The 19,182-nt window shown below is 35.4% G+C and overlaps 1 protein-coding gene across 1 annotated transcript; it reads left to right on the forward strand.

The window, feature by feature from the left end:
- The first annotated feature begins 255 nt into the window (after nt 1-255).
- Nucleotides 256-1,299, forward strand: LOC103000776 (putative P2Y purinoceptor 10). Its single transcript, XM_028168123.2, has one exon. The coding sequence runs from the start codon at nt 256-258 to the stop codon at nt 1,297-1,299; it is 1,044 nt and encodes a 347-aa protein (XP_028023924.2).
- The last annotated feature ends 17,883 nt before the right edge of the window (nt 1,300-19,182 follow it).

A 19,182-nucleotide genomic window follows, 5' to 3' on the forward strand; every position in this document is an offset into this window, starting at 1 on the left:
ACAGTGATCTTTTTGATTCTGAAAATATCTTCAACAGTACTGTTATCCAGTTGTAGATTGGCAAGATATTTTCAGTTTACATAGAAAAGACCTTTTGAGTTTATGAAAGTTCACACTTGAATACCTCTTTGGTAGAATACAAATATATTTGTATACCCAAACATGGACTGATATGCCCTTGACCTATTTTTCTCTATTTTCTGCAGAAATCATCACTCTGATACTTTCCCTAAGGAAGGAACACAAATTCCCAAGATGGGAAGTAACAGCGCAAACAGTACAAGGGCAAAGTGCACTGATCTTCAAATGTCATTTCAGTACTCTCTCTATGCAACCACTTACATCCTCATATTTATCCCTGGTCTACTGGTGAACAGTGCAGCCTTGTGGGTTTTGTGCCGCTTCATCAACAAGAAAAATAAAGCCATCAGTTTTATGATCAACCTCTCTGTGGCTGACCTTGCTCATGTGCTGTCTTTACCCCTCCAGATTTACTATTACATCAGCCACCACTGGCCTTTCCAGAGGGCCCTTTGCCTGCTGTGCTTCTACCTAAAGTATCTCAACATGTATGCCAGTATTTGTTTCCTGACATGCATCAGCCTTCAGAGGTGCTTCTTTCTCCTCAAGCCTTTCAGGGCCAGAGACTGGAAGCGTAGGTATGATGTGGGCATCAGTGCTGCCATCTGGGTCATCATGGGGACTGCTTGTTTGCCACTTCCAATTCTGAGAAATGCTGGATTAGCCAACAATACTGAATCCTGCTTTGCCGATTTAGGGCTTCAACACATTAGCATGGTGTCTACTATTGGCATGGTAACTGTAGCTGAACTTGGAGGGTTTGTTTTACCTGTTGTGATTATTACTTATTGCACATGGAGAACAAGAAAAATTTTACAGGAATTCCAAGTTCCCCCTCAGAATACCAAAGAGAGAAAAAAGGCTTTGTGGATGGTCCTGATGTGTGCAGTGGTATTCATTGTGTGTTTCACACCCTACCACCTCAACTTCCCTTTCTTTATGATGGTGAAGCAACGAATCTTTTCAAACTGCTCCTTTATTAAGAGCACTCTATTTTTCCACATAATTTCCCTGTGTCTTGCAAATCTAAATTGCTGTCTTGATCCAGTTGTATATTATTTTATGACCTCAGAATTTCGTGATGGATTTTCGGAGCATGGTAGTTTGGTTCTTCAGTCATGTGTGAAATGCAAGGATGGTGCTTTGGAAATTCAGCATAGGAAGGAGGATCTTCAAACTATCTCTCTTGAATTTATGGATGATTCCAAAACAATGTAATCAGATAATTACCTAGAATAATCTATATGCTCTATCAGTTTATCTATGTCACCTTGAAGATCTTTCTTTAAAAAAATGGTACCCTTAAGTGCCTTAATGAAACATGGCTCCCTTTCCTTAATCCTCAAAATGATTCTTCTGGAAAAAAATATTAAAGCCTATATTTTCTGTCCAAATGGAAATATTGTTCTATGGAGCATATGAGAAAATAACTTTATTTACACAAAAGGATGAACAACAGAATGAACTGCACCCCTGTTCCTCAACAATAGGTCCAAAATTTTCACCTTCCCCTGCAAGAAACAAAATGCAAATTGAAAATAGATGAACATAGATGAATTGTCTACACATTTAAAAATGTACAGGAGAACAATACTATCTTTGCTTTATCAAAAAGTTATACACAGGTGGAGTGGCCAAGATGGCAAAGTAGGAAGACCCTGATCTCAACTCCTTCCACAGGCACACCAAAATTACAAATACTTACAGAGCAACCATTGATGAGAACAACCTGAACACTAGCAGAAAAGATATTTTACAACTAGTAAAGAAGGAACCACAACAAGATGGGTAGGAGAAGTGGAGACACAGTATAGTCAAGAGCCATACCCCTGGATAGGTGACCCACTAACAGGAGAATAATTACAATTGCAGAGGTTCTCCACAAGGAATGAAGGGTCTGAGCCCCACATTAAGCTCCCCAGCCCAGAGATCCTGCACTAGAAAGACAAGCTTCTAGACTGTTTGGCTTTCAAGGCCAGTGGGGCTTAGTTTCAGGAGAGCTGAAGGGCTGTGGGAAATAGAGACTGTACTCTTAAAGGGCACACACAAAATCTCACAAGCTCTGAGACCCAGGGCAGAAGCAACAATTTGAAACAAACTTGGGTTAGACCCACTTGCTGATATTCTGATCTTGGAGAGCCTCCCAGAGAGGAGGCAATTGGGGCTCACCCTAGGGACATCGACACTGACAGCAGCTATTTTTGGAAACTCATCCTACCATGAGGGCACTGATGCTGGCAACACCATTTTGGGATCCTCCCTCTAGCAGGCTGGCTGATTTAGGACCCCCTGAGCTTCCAAGGACCTGGCCTTGTTCACCACAGCACACAAAATCCAGCCCAACACACAACAGGCCAGCACCAGGTCTGTGAAATCAAGGCCCCAGAGCCAGAATAACCAGGACCCAGCTCCACCCACCAGTGGGCCAGCACTAACCCTGGGGTCCAGTCTTACCCCCCAGGGATGGGAATTAGCCCTGGGATATTTGGGTCCCAGCCCTTCCCACATGTGGGTGGACATCAACTCTGGGACACCCTGCACACTGCAGCCAGATATACCAGGATTCAGTTGTGCCCATTGGGCCAGAACTAGCCTAAGGACCCTCTTGGTCCCAGCTCCACCCACCATTGAGTTGACACTAGTTCTGGGACTCCCGACCATAGTCAGAGACCCCAGGTCCTAACTCTGCACACAAGGAGCTGGTAGTATCCCTGGGACCAAGCCTTACCCACGAGTGGGAAGGCACCAGCGTCAGGATGCCCAAGGCACCATATCCTCCCATGAGGATGTTGAAACCAGCTCTAGGACACTTTGAGCCCCTCAGCCATCTGCCCTTGGCCATGGCCCAGCTCAACAGCAGGTGGATACTAGCTCCAGGATCCTAACCCTGCAGCCAGCCACCTTATGACATAGCCCATCTCACCAGTGGGCTGGCACCAGGACCAGGATTTCCCTGGTCATGCACCTAGTCATGGCAGGATTATGCCTTACCCACCAGAAGCCAGTAGTCTCCACACAAGGCAGGGGCTGGCAACCAACTGGACCAGGAGACAGATACACCTACCAGTATCCGTAGTAGTCAGCTTATCACAGCAGGAAGACCCAGATAGCCCATATAGGGGGCACCCTGAGAGCATATAGCTCTGGTGACAAGAAGGGAGTGTGCTGCTGTGCCCCATAGCATGTCTCCTACATAAGGCCACTTCTCTAAGATAGGGAAATATAAGCAGTATACCAAATACATAGAAATAAAAACAGCAAATTAGACAAAATGAAGTGACAGAGCAATATGTTCCAAATGAAGTAACAAGATAAAACCCCAGAAGAAGAACTAATTTAATTGGAGATAAGCAATCTACCCAATAAAGCATTCATGGTGGTGATCATAAAGATGCTCAAATAACTCAGGACAAAAAGTGGATGAACACAGTGAGAATAGTAATAAAAAAGAGTTAGAAAATATAAAGAAGAACCAAACAGAGATGAAGAATATAATAAATGAACTAAAAATTAAACTTGAATGAATCAACAGTAGATTAGATGATACATAGGAACAGATCAGCAAAGTGGAAGACAGAGTAGTGGAAACTGTTTTAGCTAAACAGAAAAAAGAACACAGAATTTTAAAAAATGGGAACAGTTTAAGAGACCTCTGAGACAACATCAAGCATAATAACATTCTCATTATAGGGGTCCCAGAATGAGAAGAGAAAGAGGAAGTGGCAAAGAACATATTTGAAGACATAATAGCTGAAAACTTAACTAACTTGGGAAATGAAAAATACATCCAGGTCCAGGAAGCACAGAGACTTTGCAAGCAGGATCAAACCAAAAATGACTACACAAAGACACACTGTAATTAAAATGAAAAAAAAAGAAAAAGAAAAAAGGGAATATTAAAAGCAGCAAGGGAAAAGTAGCAAGTTACATACAATGAAACTCCCATAATACTATCATTGACTTTTAGGTAGAAACTCTGCAGGTAGAGGTGTGGGCCATGATATATTTAAAGGGATGAAGGGGAAAAACCTATCATGAAGAATACTCAACCTGACAAGGCTAACATTCAGATTTGAAGGAGATATTAAAAGTTCTACAGGCAAGCAAAAACAGAAAGAGTTCAGGAGCACAAAACCAGATTTAAAAGAACTGTTAAAGGGATTTCTCTAAGCAGAAAATGAAAGGCCTCAGCTAGAAATATGAAAATTAAGAAATGAAAAATCTCATTGGTAAAGGCAAATATGCAGTAATGGTAGTAAATCAACAACATATAAAGCTAGAAGGAAGGTTAAAAGACAAAAGTTGTAAAATCAGCTGTATACATGATAAGTAGTTAAGGGGATACACAAAACAAAAAGATGTAAAATATGATGTCAAAAACAATAAATGGGGGAGAAGTAAAATTTCATGGTTGGAAAAATGCATTCAAAGTTAAGAAATCAGCAACTTATATAACATGCATATATATAGATTGTTATATATAAAACCCATGATAACCACAAACCAAAAATCCATAATAGATACAGAACACCAAAGACAGAAATGAATCCAAACATACCACTGAAGATATTTATCAAATCACAAGGGAAGAGACCAAAAGAAGAAGAAAGGAACAAAAAGAACTATATCTATCAATAATTACTTTATTTATTTATTTATTTATTTAAAAAATAAATTTATTTATTTATTTGTTTTTATTTTTGGTTGTGTTAGGTCTTCGTCGCTGTGTGTGGGTTTTCTCTAGTTGCAGTAAGTGGGCGCTACTCTTCATTGCAGTGCATGGGTTTCTCATTGCGGTGGCTTCTCTTGTTGGGGAGCATGGGATCTAAGCATGCAGGCTTCAGTAGTTGTGGCACACGGGCTCTAGAGCACAGGCTCAGCAGTTGTGGTGCACAGGCCCAGTTGCTCTGCCGCACATGGGATCTTCCTGTACCAGGGCTCTAACCCGTGTCCCCTGCACTGGCAGGTGGGTTCTTAACCACTGCACAACCAGGGAAGCCCAATAATTGCTTTAGATATAAATGGAATATATGCTCCAATCAAAAGACATAGAGTGGCTGAATGGATACAAAAATAAGGCTCATATATATGTTGCCTACAAGAGATTCCCTTAAGATCTCAAGACACATGTGAACTGAAAATGGGAAGATGGCAAAAGATATGCCATGCACATGGAAATGAAAAGAAAGCAGGGGTAGCAATACTTCCATCAAACAAAATAGACCTTAAAATAAAGACTGTAATAAGAGACAAAAAAAGACATTACATAATGATAAAGGGATATATACAAGAAGAATATATAATAATTGTAAATATATATGCACCCAACATTAGTACATAAATACATAAAGCAAATATTAACAGACATAAAATGAGAAATTGACAATAACACAATAATTGTAGGGGACTTTTTAACACTCCACTTACATCATTGGACTGATCATCCAGACAGAAAATCAGTAAGGAAACACTGGCCTTAAATGACACATTAGATCAGCAACAGAATATAAATTCTTTTCAAGTGCACATGAAACATTCTCCAGGATAGATCACATGCTAGATGACAAAACAAGTGTTGGTAAGTTTAAGAAAATTGAAATCATATATCAGCCATCTTTTCTGACCACAATGTTATGAGACTAGACTAGAAATCAATTACATGGAAAAAAACTGCAAAAATCACAAACACAAGGAGGCTAAACAATGTGCAATAAACAACCAGTGGATTACTGAAGATCTCAAAGAGAAAATGAAAAGTACCTGGAGATAAGTGCAAATGAAATTACAATGATCCAAAATCTGTGGGTTTCAGCAAAAGCATTTCTAAGAGAGTAGTTTATAGAAATATCATACAGTAAGTTCCATACATACAAACCTTCAAGTCGTGATCTTTCAAAGATGTGAACATGCGTTTGCATGTCCAATAACGTAAGTTAGTTCACGTGTCTGGCATACATTGTCTCATACATGCATTCTCTATGAGTGGTTGTGCTTTTGTGTACTTTACTGTACAGTACTGTATAGAGTACAGTAGTACAGTATCTTTATTTCAAGCCCAGGAAGTCCGCAAGCCAAGTGTAAAACTAGCAGTATATAGCCAATTGTGTTAGTTGGGTACCTATGCTAACTTTGTTGGACTTAAGAATGAGCTCTCGGGATGGAATTTTTCGTATGTAAGGGACTTACTGCACAAGCTTTTCTCAGGAAACAAGAAAAATCTCAAATTAAAAGCCTAACCTTACACCTATAGGAACTAGGAAAAGAAGAATTAACAAAACCCAAAGTTAGTAGAAGGAAAGAAATAAAGATCAGAGTTGAAATAAATTAAATAGAGAAAGGTCAATAAAACTAAGAGTTAGTTCTTTGAAAAGATGAACCAAATCGATAAAGCTTTAGCCAGGCTCATCAAGAAAAAAAGAGAGAGGACCCAAATCAATAAAATGAAAACCGAAAAAGAAGTTACAGGTGACACCACAGAAATACAAAGGATCATAAGAGCTTACTATGAACAACTATATGCCAATAAAATGGACAACATAAAAGAAATGGAAATAATTCCTAGAAATGTACAATCTCCCAAGACTGAACAAGGAAGAAATAGAAAATATGAACAGACCAATTATCAGTAATGAAACTGAATCAGTAATTTAAAAAGCTTCCATCAAACAAAGGTCAGGAACAGATGGCTTCACAGGTGAATTCTACCAAACATGTAGAGAAGAGTTAATACTTAGTTTTCTCAAACTATTCAATAAATTTGCAGAGCACATAATGCTTCTGAACTAATTCTAAGAGGCCAGCATCACCCTGTTAGCAAAATCAGACAAAGATATCACACAAAAAAGAAAATTACAGGCGAATATCACTGATGAACATAGATGCAAAAATTCTCTACAAAATATTAGCACACCAAATCCAACAATACATTAAATAGATCATACATAATGATCAAGTGAGATTTATTCCAAGGACACAAGGATAGTTCAATATCTGCAAAATAATTTAATATACCACATTAACAAATTGAAGAATAAAAATCATATGGTCATCTCAATAGGTGCAGAAAAAGCTTTTGACAAAATTCAACATCCATTTATGATAAAAAACTCTCCAGAAAATGGACATAGAGGGAATATACCTCAATATAATAAAGGCTGTATATGACAAGCCCACAGATAACATTATACTCAATGATAAAAAGGTGAAAGCATTTATTCTAAGATCAGGAGCAAGACAAGGATGCCCACTCTTAAGACTTTTATTCAACATAATATTGAAAGTCCTAGCCACAGCAATCAGGAATCCAATGTGGAAAGGAAGAAGTAAAACTGTTTTTGCTTACCAATGACATGGTACTCTATATAGAAAATACTAAAGATGTCACCAAGAAAACTACTAGAACTCATTAAAGAATTCTGTAAAGTGCAGGACACAAGATTAATATATAGGAATCTGTTGCAATTTTATACACTATAAAGGAACTATTAGAAAAAGAAATTAAGAAAGCAATCCTATTTACTATCACATCAAAAAGAGTAAAATACCTAGGAATAAATCTAACTAAGTAGGTAAAAGACCTGTACTCTGAAAACTATAGCTCAGTGATGAATGAAACTGAAGAGGACACAAGCAGATGCAAGGACATACTATGCTCATGGATAGGAAGAATCAATATTGCTAAAATGACCATACAACCCAAGGCAATCTACAGATTCAATGCAATCTCTATCAAATAACAATGGCATTTTTCACAGAATTAGAACAAATAATTAAAAAATGTGACCCTAAATAGCCCAAAGTATCATGCTCCCTGATTTCAAACTATACTACAAAGCTATACTATACTACAAATCAAAACTCTATGATACAGACACACTTATATGGGCAATTAATCTATGACAAAGGAGACATGAATATGCAATGGAGAAAAGACAGCCTCTTCAGTAAATGTTACTGGGAAAACTGGACAGTTACATGCAAAATAATAAAACGGGATTAATTTCTAACACCATATACAAAAGTAAACTAAAAATGGATTAAATACTTAAATGTAAGACCTGAAACCATAAAACTTCTAGAAGAAAATATAGGTAATACTCTGTGAAATCTGCATTAGCAATATTTTTTAGATATGTCTCCTCAGGCAAGGGAAACAATAGAAAAAAATAAACAAATGGGACTACATCAACAAAAATATTTTGCACAGCAAAGGAAACTATCAATGAAATGAAAAGGCTGCATACTGAATGGGAGAAGATATTTGCAAATGATATATCTGGTAAGAGGTTAATATCCAAAATACACAATTTACCATCAAAAAACTAAAAATCTGATTAAAACATGGGCAGAGGACCTGAATATACATTTTTCCAAAAATAACATACAGATAGCCAACAAATATATTAATACATTAAAAGATGCTCAACACCACTAATCATCAGGGAAATGCAAATAAAAACTAAAATGAGATATCACCTCACACCTGTCAAAAATAACAATTATCAAGAACAAAAAAATAAGTTTTGGCAAATATTGGAGAAAAGGGTACTCTCATGCACTGTTGCTGGGAATTTAAATTGGTGCATCCACTATGGAAAAAATTATAGAGATTCCTCAAAAAGGTAAAAATAGAACTATCATATAATCTAGCAATTTCACTCCTGGATATTTATCCTAAAAAGACAAATACAGTAGTTAGATATGATATATGCACCCCTATGTTTTTGCAGCATTATTTACAATAGTCAAGATATGGAAGCAACCCAAGTGTCCATCGATAGATGAATGAATATTGAAGATGTAGTATATACATATATATAGTGGAATATTATTTAATCATAAAAAGAATGAAATCTTATCATTTGTGACCACATGGGTGAGCCTAGAAAGTACTGTTTTAAGTAAAATAAGTCAGACAGAGATAAGTACTGTGTGATTTCACTTATATGTGGAATCTAAAAAACAAAACAAAACAAATGGACAAACACAACAAAACAGAAACAGAGACATAGATACAGAGAACAAATGGTGGTTGCCAGAGGGAATGGGGGTGGGAGGAGGAGAGAAATAGTTGAGGGAGATTGAGGTACAGACTTTCAATTACAAAATAAATGAATCACAAGTTTGAAACATACAGTGTGGAGAATAATCAATAATTATGTAGTATCTTTGTGTGGTGACAGATGGTAACTAGAATTATCATGGTGATCATTTTGAAATATATAGAAATATCAAGTCACTATGTTGTGTAACAGGAATTAACATAGTGTTGTAGGTTAATTATACTTCAGGAACAAAGAATCAAACAAAGTCATAGAAAAAGGGATCAGATTTGTGGTTACCAGAGGCATAGGATGGGGGCAGTGGGAATTGGTTTAAGGTGGTCATAAGGTACATATTTACTGTTATAAGATAAATAAATACTAGGGATGTAATGTACAACATGATAAATATAACTAGCACAACTGTACATCATACATGAAAATTTTTGAGAGAAAATCCTGAGTTCTCACCACAAGGCAAAATTTTTTTTCTATTTCTTTATAAAATAGAAAAAAACATGCTATTCTTTGTATCTATATAAGATGATGGATGTTCACTAAACTTATTGTGGTAATCATTTCGTGTTGTATGTAAGTCAGATCATTGTGTTTTACACCATAAACCTATACAGTGCTGTATGTCAATTATATCTCAGTAAAACTGGAAGAAAAGAGAAAGTAAGACGCAGAACCCTGTCTTACAAGTACATGCGACAAGTATTAACAGAAGTCTGGACAGTTGTCAGGGGAGTACAGGAGTGAAATGTGCTCAAGAGTATCAAAAATACAACAAAATATCATTCCACCATTTGTTTCTCTCAAGCTAAAAAAGGCAGGATCCAAAAATTTGCTCAACACAGAATGGAAACTTCTTGTCTCCAAAGTGAAAAACCAAAAATTATCCCAGTGGACAGACTACCCATAAAGAATATTCTTTTTCTCATATAAATAATATATTTAAGAAATAAATGTCTTCTTATGTTGATATCTGACAATTTTAACAATAATTGAAAATATTTATCGAGCGCTTACTATGCATCTGGCATGTAAGTGCTTCTGATACATCAACTCATTTAATTGTCACAGTTTCTCCAAGATGAGAAAAGACAGAGAGAGGAAACTTGCCCAAGAACACAGGACTAGTAAGTAGAGTTTTCCCTCTGGAGACTATGCTCTTTCATAAATATACTCTTCCTCCTCCCTGGAGATTCTGATCACTGTGGAATTAAAAAATGGCTACCTGAGAGGATGATGTATTTCTATAGTAATTTCTACATTGCTCTTGCTGCTGAAAAAGATTCTCACTAGATTAAATAGATGACGTTTCTCTACATACACACACCACACGTTTCCTCTCACCCAAACATTTAAAAATAGGAAGGTTGAGTTCTAAGCTCCTTTCCAGGCAATTAACAATTTTTCTTGTGAGTTATCTCCTTTAAAGAGGCTTAATTCTCTGGGTGATCCTAGAGGTCAGGGGGTTGATGTTGCTGCTTTGGAGAGACAAGACTAGAGGAAAGAGGGATAACCTTTCTTAAAACTCATACAGGTTTGGATTTTCTTAAGTTTCTGCAAGTGTTGGAAGGTCATGCTCCTTGTGCATTGTGCATGGCATGGTAACTACAGGATGGCCATGGAGTCTTGACTCTAAGCACTGTTACCTTAAGCACATTGATAGAATCTCTCTGGTGTGACATGTGATCGCTTGGAAGACTAATCTGAGAGGCATTTCAGTGCCTGCCAAATGTGGAAGGTCAGGATCCATGAAAACAACATTTGGCAGAAGGTTTGATGTCAATGATGGCAGTCACCGAGGCTTACAGCAGTCACTCCTAATTTATAGGCAACTCAAAGTGCCTAGAATAGGAACTTGGAGAGGGGGAGGTCACCCACATTCCTCCATCTCTTCTAATGAGTGGGGGCTTAGAGTCAAAATTAATGTGATTTATAAAAATTATGTAAGGTGAGATTTCATGGACCTGGGCATGTGGATGATATACATTTCACCATACTGTGATATATGTGACTCTTAGAGTAGTTGCTCCATAGGACTGCAAAGACATAAAAAGCAACACACAGTGATTCAAAAATAATTGAACACTTGCAAACATTTAGTACTTGATAGATAGTTTTTATATGAATATGTAATAAAATAAATTTATACAGGAACTTTCATGTTTATTTCCAATAATCTTACAGATGTTCCCTTTGAGTCCCTCATGTCAAAGGGACATCAGTATTCCACATCAGTATTGTTGCTGATTCATCCTAGAGTATACATCTCCACTGAAGGTAGAAGTGAAGCCACAGTGTTACTTCTTTCCTCAAGACCACAAGGAGATGTAAACCCAAGGTTGTTCATGAATCCCCATAAGAAGTCAGGTAGTCTAGAACATTTTAAAAGTCTTCCAATCTGTTTGAATCACGCTGTTTTTGTACTTACATTCTCTGACAATATGTCAAAGGTGACGATCTAACTTTTTTGGAGAACAGCCATGTTCTCAATAACAATAAGCATTTATCTAAACTTCATGCAGCCAACACACTTACATTACACCACAGGTGTGCCACATGTTAATCAAAGCTCTTTGCAGAGGAGAGGAAAACAATGTTTCACAATGTTACTGTGATTAAAAGCAGAGTACCTAGAGTTACCTTGCCTGGGTTCTTAGATATGTCCCCAATATAAAAAGATCACAAATTAGTAAACTGAGGAAGCATTATAAACCATATTAAAATATGTATGTATATGAGGGAAAGAGTATATTTGTGAATGTGTGTGTATGTAGTATCTTCCATACATTTGATCATTTAACTTTAGGTATGCACTGTGATGTTGAGACAATAAAAACATATGCTCTACTTTTTTCATTGCTTGCAATCTGGTATGATCATGATTGTAGTATAAACAAATTTCAGAATTTTATAATGTAATTATGGTACAGGTTTAAGGCATTTGTGTTTATTTCTATCATTCTTCTCAAGGATAATGTATTGCCATGTAATTAATCCTTTATAGGAATTTTTTAAAATTAAAAGTAAAAAAAAAGAAAATATGCACTATTTGAGAAAAGTAGCCTAAAGAAGAAATGTTTGTTAATATTATTAGGAGTTATGGGAATTAATACCCTTATAACTTGGAATATCTATGAGACTTTCATTTTCTCCCCTTAGGGAAATAAACAATTTGGATTCATCCCAAATATCTCAAAAGTATCATGAGATTCACACACAACACATACAGCTTAAGCACAAAATAATATTGTATCCTAATGTATTTCACGAACTTCAGAGTTTCAGAGTTTGCAATGAAAGCTCTTTGCTTGGATGTCTGTATGTGTGATGTAATGTACGCTTTTATATAATGACACTCATTTAGCAAATATTTTGTTATATTCGTTCATTAAAATCAACTGTGCCATGGTCTGCCTAGATTAATTCCTCTATAAACATCCTCAGTCACAACTTGATATATGTAAACCATGAGTTAATGAAGAATCAAACACAGGCATATAGTTTTTCGCTTGGACCTCATTTCTCACAAGTAAAGATACCTGTAAGGAGAACAGTGGTGAATTGAATCTTATTATAAATGCAGAATGAAAAATTGCTATTTTTGAAATCTCTGTGGTTAAGTCATTTTGTAATACAAATCACTCCCATTGGAAACTTTGATACTTAAAATTTCATATTTGGATTTCATTAAAATGGTATTTCAAAAAGCAGTGGTTAGTTTTATAAAATTATAAACTTATTTTCTTGTCTTTATAAGATTGGAAATTCACAAAATGTTTTGTGTGAATTTTTTGTAATAGTGATTGCCTAACAAAACAAAAACAGATAACATTTACCATGATTGTGGGAGCAGGGTAAAACCTAGATTTTCTGAAGCCCTCGAGGAATCTGTATTTTAGACAATTGTATTCTGTAGAAATGATCAAGTAGCTCTTTAAGTATCTGAATATTTAAAACACCATTTTAGGTGCAAATATTTCTAAATTATATTCTTTCTGACTTACATAAGCAGTTTGTTTTAAACAAGGGGACATGGTGTATGAGAGAAGCATTAATCCAGATTCAGAGAACCAGGATCCTAGTTTCAGGTCTGCCACTGATAAGCTATGTGACTTTGGGCAAGTTATCTTTCTTTGGGATTTAGTTTTATTATTTGTCCATAAGGAAGCTAGACTAGATGATCTCAGTATGAAGCATACTTTTTGGAAAGTGCTTTATAAACTCTTAAGCACTTTACAAATGTTTGCTTTTGTTATTATTAGTATTAATATTGTTATCATTTAAGAAGAGGTTCAACTCTAACATTTAATGTAATCTTTTTAGGATGACTGAAGGTCATATTATAAACTTCAGTTATTTTACTGTATGTGTTTGCTTCTTTCAGAGGTATTGAAATTTGTAGGATTGCCTGTACCTACACTAAAATTGTCCCATGGATTTCTTTTCTTTTTTTTTTAACATACATAGTGGATTTATTATTTATTTATTTATTTATTTATTTATTCAAACAGAAAGTCACAAAATTATAATCATACTCATCAGTTCACTCAGTCCCATGTAATTAATTTTTTTATCTTGATCTTTTATTAGCACTTTTATGAATTCATCAGTTTTCCATTAGAGTTCTGAAAATGCTTATTCATTCAGTTCAGCAGTATAGTCATGTACCAGAAACCTGAGCTTGTCAGAGTCTTTTCCATGAATTCCTTGAAGATGAAACCCTTTTATAGGAACATATATAAGGATTGTTTGTTTCTTTAATTTTGAGTGGCATGAGCTGTTTATATATTTTGGAGACTAATCCTTTGTCCGTTGATTCGTTTGCAAATATTTTCTCCCATTCTGAGGGTTGTCTTTTCGTCTTGTTTATGGTTTCCTTTGCTGTGCAAAACTTTGAAGTTTCATTAGGTCCCACTTGTTTATTTTTGTTTTTATTTCCATTACTCTAGGAGGTGGATCAAAAAAGATCTTGCTGTGACTTATATCAAAGAGTGTTCTTCCTATGTATTCCTCTAAGAGTTTTATAGTGTCTGGTCTTACATTTAGGTCTCGAATCCACTTTGAGTTTATTTTTGTGTATGGTGTTAGGGAGTGTTCTAATTTCATTCTTTTACATGTAGCTGTCCAGTTTTCCCAACACCACTTATTGAAGAGACTGTCTTTTCTCCATTGTATATCCTTGCCTCCTTTGTCATAGATTAGTTGACCATAGGTGCATGGGTTTATCTCTGGGTTTTCTATCTTGTTCCATTGATCTATGTTTATGTTTTTGTGCCAGTATCATATTGTCTTGATTACTGTAGCTTTGTAGTATAGTCTGAAGTCAGGGAGTCTGATTCCTCCAGCTCCGTTTTTTTCCCTCAACACTGCTTTGGCTATTTGGGGTATTTTGTGTCTCCATACAAATTTAAAAATTTTTTGTTCTAGTTCCATAAAAAATGCCATTGGTAATTTGATAGGGATTGCATTGAATCTGTAAATTGCTTTGGGGAGTATAGTCATTTTCACAATATTGATTCTTCCAATCCTAGAACATGGCATATCTCTCCACCTGTTGGTATCATCTTTAATTTCTTTCATCAGTGTCTTATAGTTTTCTACATACAGGTCTTTTGTCTCCCTAGGTAGGTTTATTCCTACATATTTTATTCTTTTTGTTGCAATGGTAAATGGGAGTGTTTCCTTAATTTCGTTTTCAGATTTTTCATCACAGTGTATAGGAATGCAAGAGATTTCTGTGCATTAATTTTGTAACCTGCAACTTTACCAAATTCATTGATTGGCTCTAGTAGTTTTCTGGTGGCATTTTTAGGATTCTCTAGGTATAGTATCATGTCATCTGCAAACAGTGACAGTTTTACATCTTCTTTTCCAGTTTGTATTCCTTTTATTTCTTTTTCTTCTCTATTGCCGTGGCTAAAACTTCCAAAACTATGTTGAATAATAGTGGTGAGGGTGGGCATCATTGTCTTGTTCATGACCTTAGAGGAAATGCTTTCAGTTTTTCACAATTGAGAAGGATGTTTGCTGTGGTTTTGTCTTATATGGCCTTTATTATGTTGAGGTAGGTTCCCTCTATGCCCACTTTCTGGAAAGTTTTTATCATAAATGGATGTTGAATTTTGTCAAAAGCTTTTTCTGCATCTATTGATATGATCATATGTTTTTTATTCTTCAATTTGTTAATATCGTGTATCACATTGATTGATTTGCATATATTGAAGAATCCTTGCATCCCTGGGATAAATCCCATTTGATCATGGTGTATGATCCTTTTAATGTGCTGTTGGATTCTGTTTGCTAGTATTTTGTTGAGGATTTTTGCATCTATATTCATCAGTGATATTGGTCTGTAATTTTCTATTTTTGTAGTATCTTTGTCTGGTTTTGGTATCAGGGTGATGGTGGCCTCATAGAATGAGTTTGGAAGTGTTCCTTCCTCTGTAATTTTTTGGAAAAGTTTGAGAAGGATGGGTGTTAGCTCTTTTCTAAAAGTTTGATAGAATTCACCTGTGAAGCCATCTGCTCCTGGACTTTTGTTTGTTGGAAGATTTTTAATCACAGTTTCAATTTCATTACTTGTGTTTGGTCTGATCGTATTTTCTGTTTCTTCCTGGTTCAGTCTTGGAAGGTTATACCTTTCTAAGAATTTGTCCATTTCTTCCAGGTTGTCCATTTTATTGGCATAAAGTTGCATGTAGTAGACTCTTAGGATGCTTTGTATTTCTGCAGTGTCTGTTGTAACTTCTCCTTTTTCATTTCTAATTTTATTCATTTGAGTCCTCTCCCTCTTTTCCTTGATGAGTCTGGCTAATGGTTTATCAATTTTGTTTATCTTCTCAAAGAATAAGCTTTTAGTTTTATTGATCTTTGCTATTGTTTTCTTTGTTTCTATTTCATTTATTTCTGCTCTGATCTTTATGATTTGTTTCCTTCTGGTAACTTTGGGTTTTGTTTGTTCTTATTTCTCTAGTTCCTTTAGGTGTAAGTTTAGATTGTTTATTTGCGTTTTTTCTTCTTTTTTGAGGTACGCTTGTATAGCTATAAACTTCCCTCTTAGAACTGCTTTTGCTGCATCCCATAGGTTTTGGATCGTCTTGTTTTCATTGTCATTTGTCTCTAGGTATTTTTTTATTTCCTGTTTGATTTCTTCAGTGATCTCTTGGTTATTTAGTAACGTATTGTTTAGCCTCCATGTGTTTGTGTTTTTTACGTTTTTTCCCCATAATTCATTTCTAATCTCATAGTGTTGTGGTCAGAAAAGATGCTTGATATGATTTCAATTTTCTTCAACTTACTGAGGCTTGATTTGTGACCCAAGATGTGATCTATCCTGGAGAATGTTCCGTGCGCACTTGAGAAGAAAGTGTAATCTTCTGTTTTTGGATGCAATGTCCTATAAATATCAATTAAATCTATCTGGTTTATTGTGTCATTTAAAGTTTCTGTTTCCTTATTTATTTTCATTTTGGATGATCTTTCCATTGGTGTAAGTGAGGTGTTAATGTCCCCCACTATTATTTTGTGACTGTTGATTTCCTCTTTTATAGCTGTTAGCAGTTGCCTTATGTATTGAAATGCTGCTATGTTGGGTGCAGATATATTTATAATTGTTATATTTTCTTCGTGCACTGTTCCCTTGATCATTATGTAGTGTCCTTCCTTGTCTCTGGTAACATTCTTTATTTTAAAGTCTATTTTATCTGATATGAGTATTCCTACTCCAGCTTTCTTTTGATTTCCATTTGCATGGAATATCTTTTTCCATCCCTCACTTTCAGTCTGTATGTGTCCCTACGTCTGATGTGGGTCTCCTGTAGATAGCATATATATGGGTCTTGTTTTTGTATCCATTCAGTAAGCCTGTGTTTTCTGTGTGGAGCATTTAATCCATTCACTTTTTTTTTTTTTTTTTTTGACCACAACAAAAGCAACAATGATTGCAATTACCAAACATGAAACACACTCATACTATGTCATAATATTGACATTCAGTCCAGTAATCCTCCACTGTAACAGCTCCTTTACTTTGCAGTGAAAATTGATTTGTATATTCTTTGCCTCTGAGTCCTTGTGGGATTTTTTTTTTAATTCAGACAGAAAGTCACCAAAATTATACTCATCCTCATCAGTTCACTCAGTCCCATGTAATTAATTTTTTTTATCTTGATCTTTTGTTAGCACTTTTATGAGTTCATCAGTTTTTCATTAGAGTTCTGAAAATGCTTATTCATTCAGTTCAGCAGTACAGTCAGTTACCAGAAACCTGTACTTGTCAGAGTCTTTTCCATGAATTTCTTGAAGATGAAACCCTTTTATAGGAACATATTTGCAAAATCATCAGAGTACACCCAGAACTGTCTGTAAATGACAAAAGACTTAAAAATGACCACGGTTAAAGATTTGATGAAAGTTCATAATAGTGCAGTTGACAAGAAAATTAGTTATTTCTGAGATATACATTTTAAAGTAATAACTAGGATTATTACTCATAACATTATACCAGAACATATAAGATTTTTAGAAGTTTCCTGTAATGTCTGAAACATTTATATTAACATATTTCCATACATATTTCCATACAAATACAAATATAAGATTTTTAGAAATTTCATGTAATGTCTGAAACATTTATATTAACATATTTCCATACATATTTCCATACAAATACAAATATAAGATTTTTAGAAATTTCATGTAATGTCTGAAACATTTATATTAACATATTTCCATACATATTTCCATACAAATACAAATATAAGATTTTTAGAAATTTCATGTAATGTCTGAAACATTTATATTAACATATTTCCATACATATTTCCATACAAATACAAATATAAGATTTTTAGAAATTTCATGTAATGTCTGAAACATTTATATTAACATATTTCCATACAAATAACCCAATGAAAGTTTAGTATTAGTTGTTTTGTTTGTTTTTTTATACTGCAGGTTCTTATTAGGCATCAGTTTTATACACATCAGTGTATACATGTCAATCCCAATAGCCCAATTCAGCACACTACCATCCCCACCTCACCGCAGTTTTCCCCCCTTGGTGTCCATATGTCCATTCTCTACATCTGGGTCTCAACTTCTGCCCTGCAAACTGGCTCATCTGTACCATTTTTCTAGGTTCCACATACATGCATTAATATACGATATTTGTTTTTCTCTTTCTGACTTACTTCACTCTGTATGACAGTCTCTAGATCCATCCACATCTCAACAAATGACTCAATTTCGTTCCTTTTTATGGCTGAGTAATATTCCATTGTATATATGTACCACAACTTCTTTATCCATTCGTCTGTTGATGGGCATTTAGCTTGCTTCCATGACCTGGCTATTGTAAATAGTGCTGCAATGAACATTGGGGTGCATGTGTCTTTTTGAATTACGGTTTTCTCTGGGTATATGCCCAGTAGTGGGATTGCTGGGTCATATGGTAATTCTATTTTTAGTTTTTTAAGGAACCTCCATATTGTTCTCCATAGTGGCTGTATCAATTTACATTCCCACCAACAGTGCAAGAGGGTTCCCTTTTCTCCACACCCTCTCCAGCATTTGTTGTTTGTAGATTTTCTGATGATGCCCATTCTAACAGGAGTGAGGTGATACCTCATTGTAGTTTTGATTTGCATTTCTCTAATAATTAGTGATGTTGAGCATCTTATCATGTGCTTCGTGGCCGTCTGTATGTCTTCTTTGGAGAAATGTCTATTTAGGTCTTCTGCCCATTTTTGGATTGGGGTGTTTGTTTCTTTGATATTGAGCTGAATGAGCTGTTTATATATTTTGGAGATTAAACCTTTGTCCGTTGATTCATTTGCAAATATTTTCTCCCATTCTGAGGGTTGTCTTTTCGTCTTGTTTATGGTTTCCTTTGCTGTGCAAAAGCTTTGAAGTTTCATTAGGTCCCACTTGTTTATTTTTGTTTTTATTTCCATTACTCTAGGAGGTGGATCAAAAAAGATCTTGCTGTGATTTATGTCAAAGAGTGTTCTTCCTATGTTTTCCTCTAAGAGTTTTATAGTGTCCA

This window comes from Balaenoptera acutorostrata, chromosome X (assembly GCF_949987535.1).
Source record: "Balaenoptera acutorostrata chromosome X, mBalAcu1.1, whole genome shotgun sequence".
NCBI lineage: Eukaryota > Metazoa > Chordata > Mammalia > Artiodactyla > Balaenopteridae > Balaenoptera > Balaenoptera acutorostrata.

What these genes read in the sequence shown, in the direction of transcription:
- LOC103000776 (XM_028168123.2), top strand. Translation starts at nt 256, where the DNA reads ATGGGAAGTAACAGCGCAAACAGTACAAGGGCAAAGTGCACTGATCTT.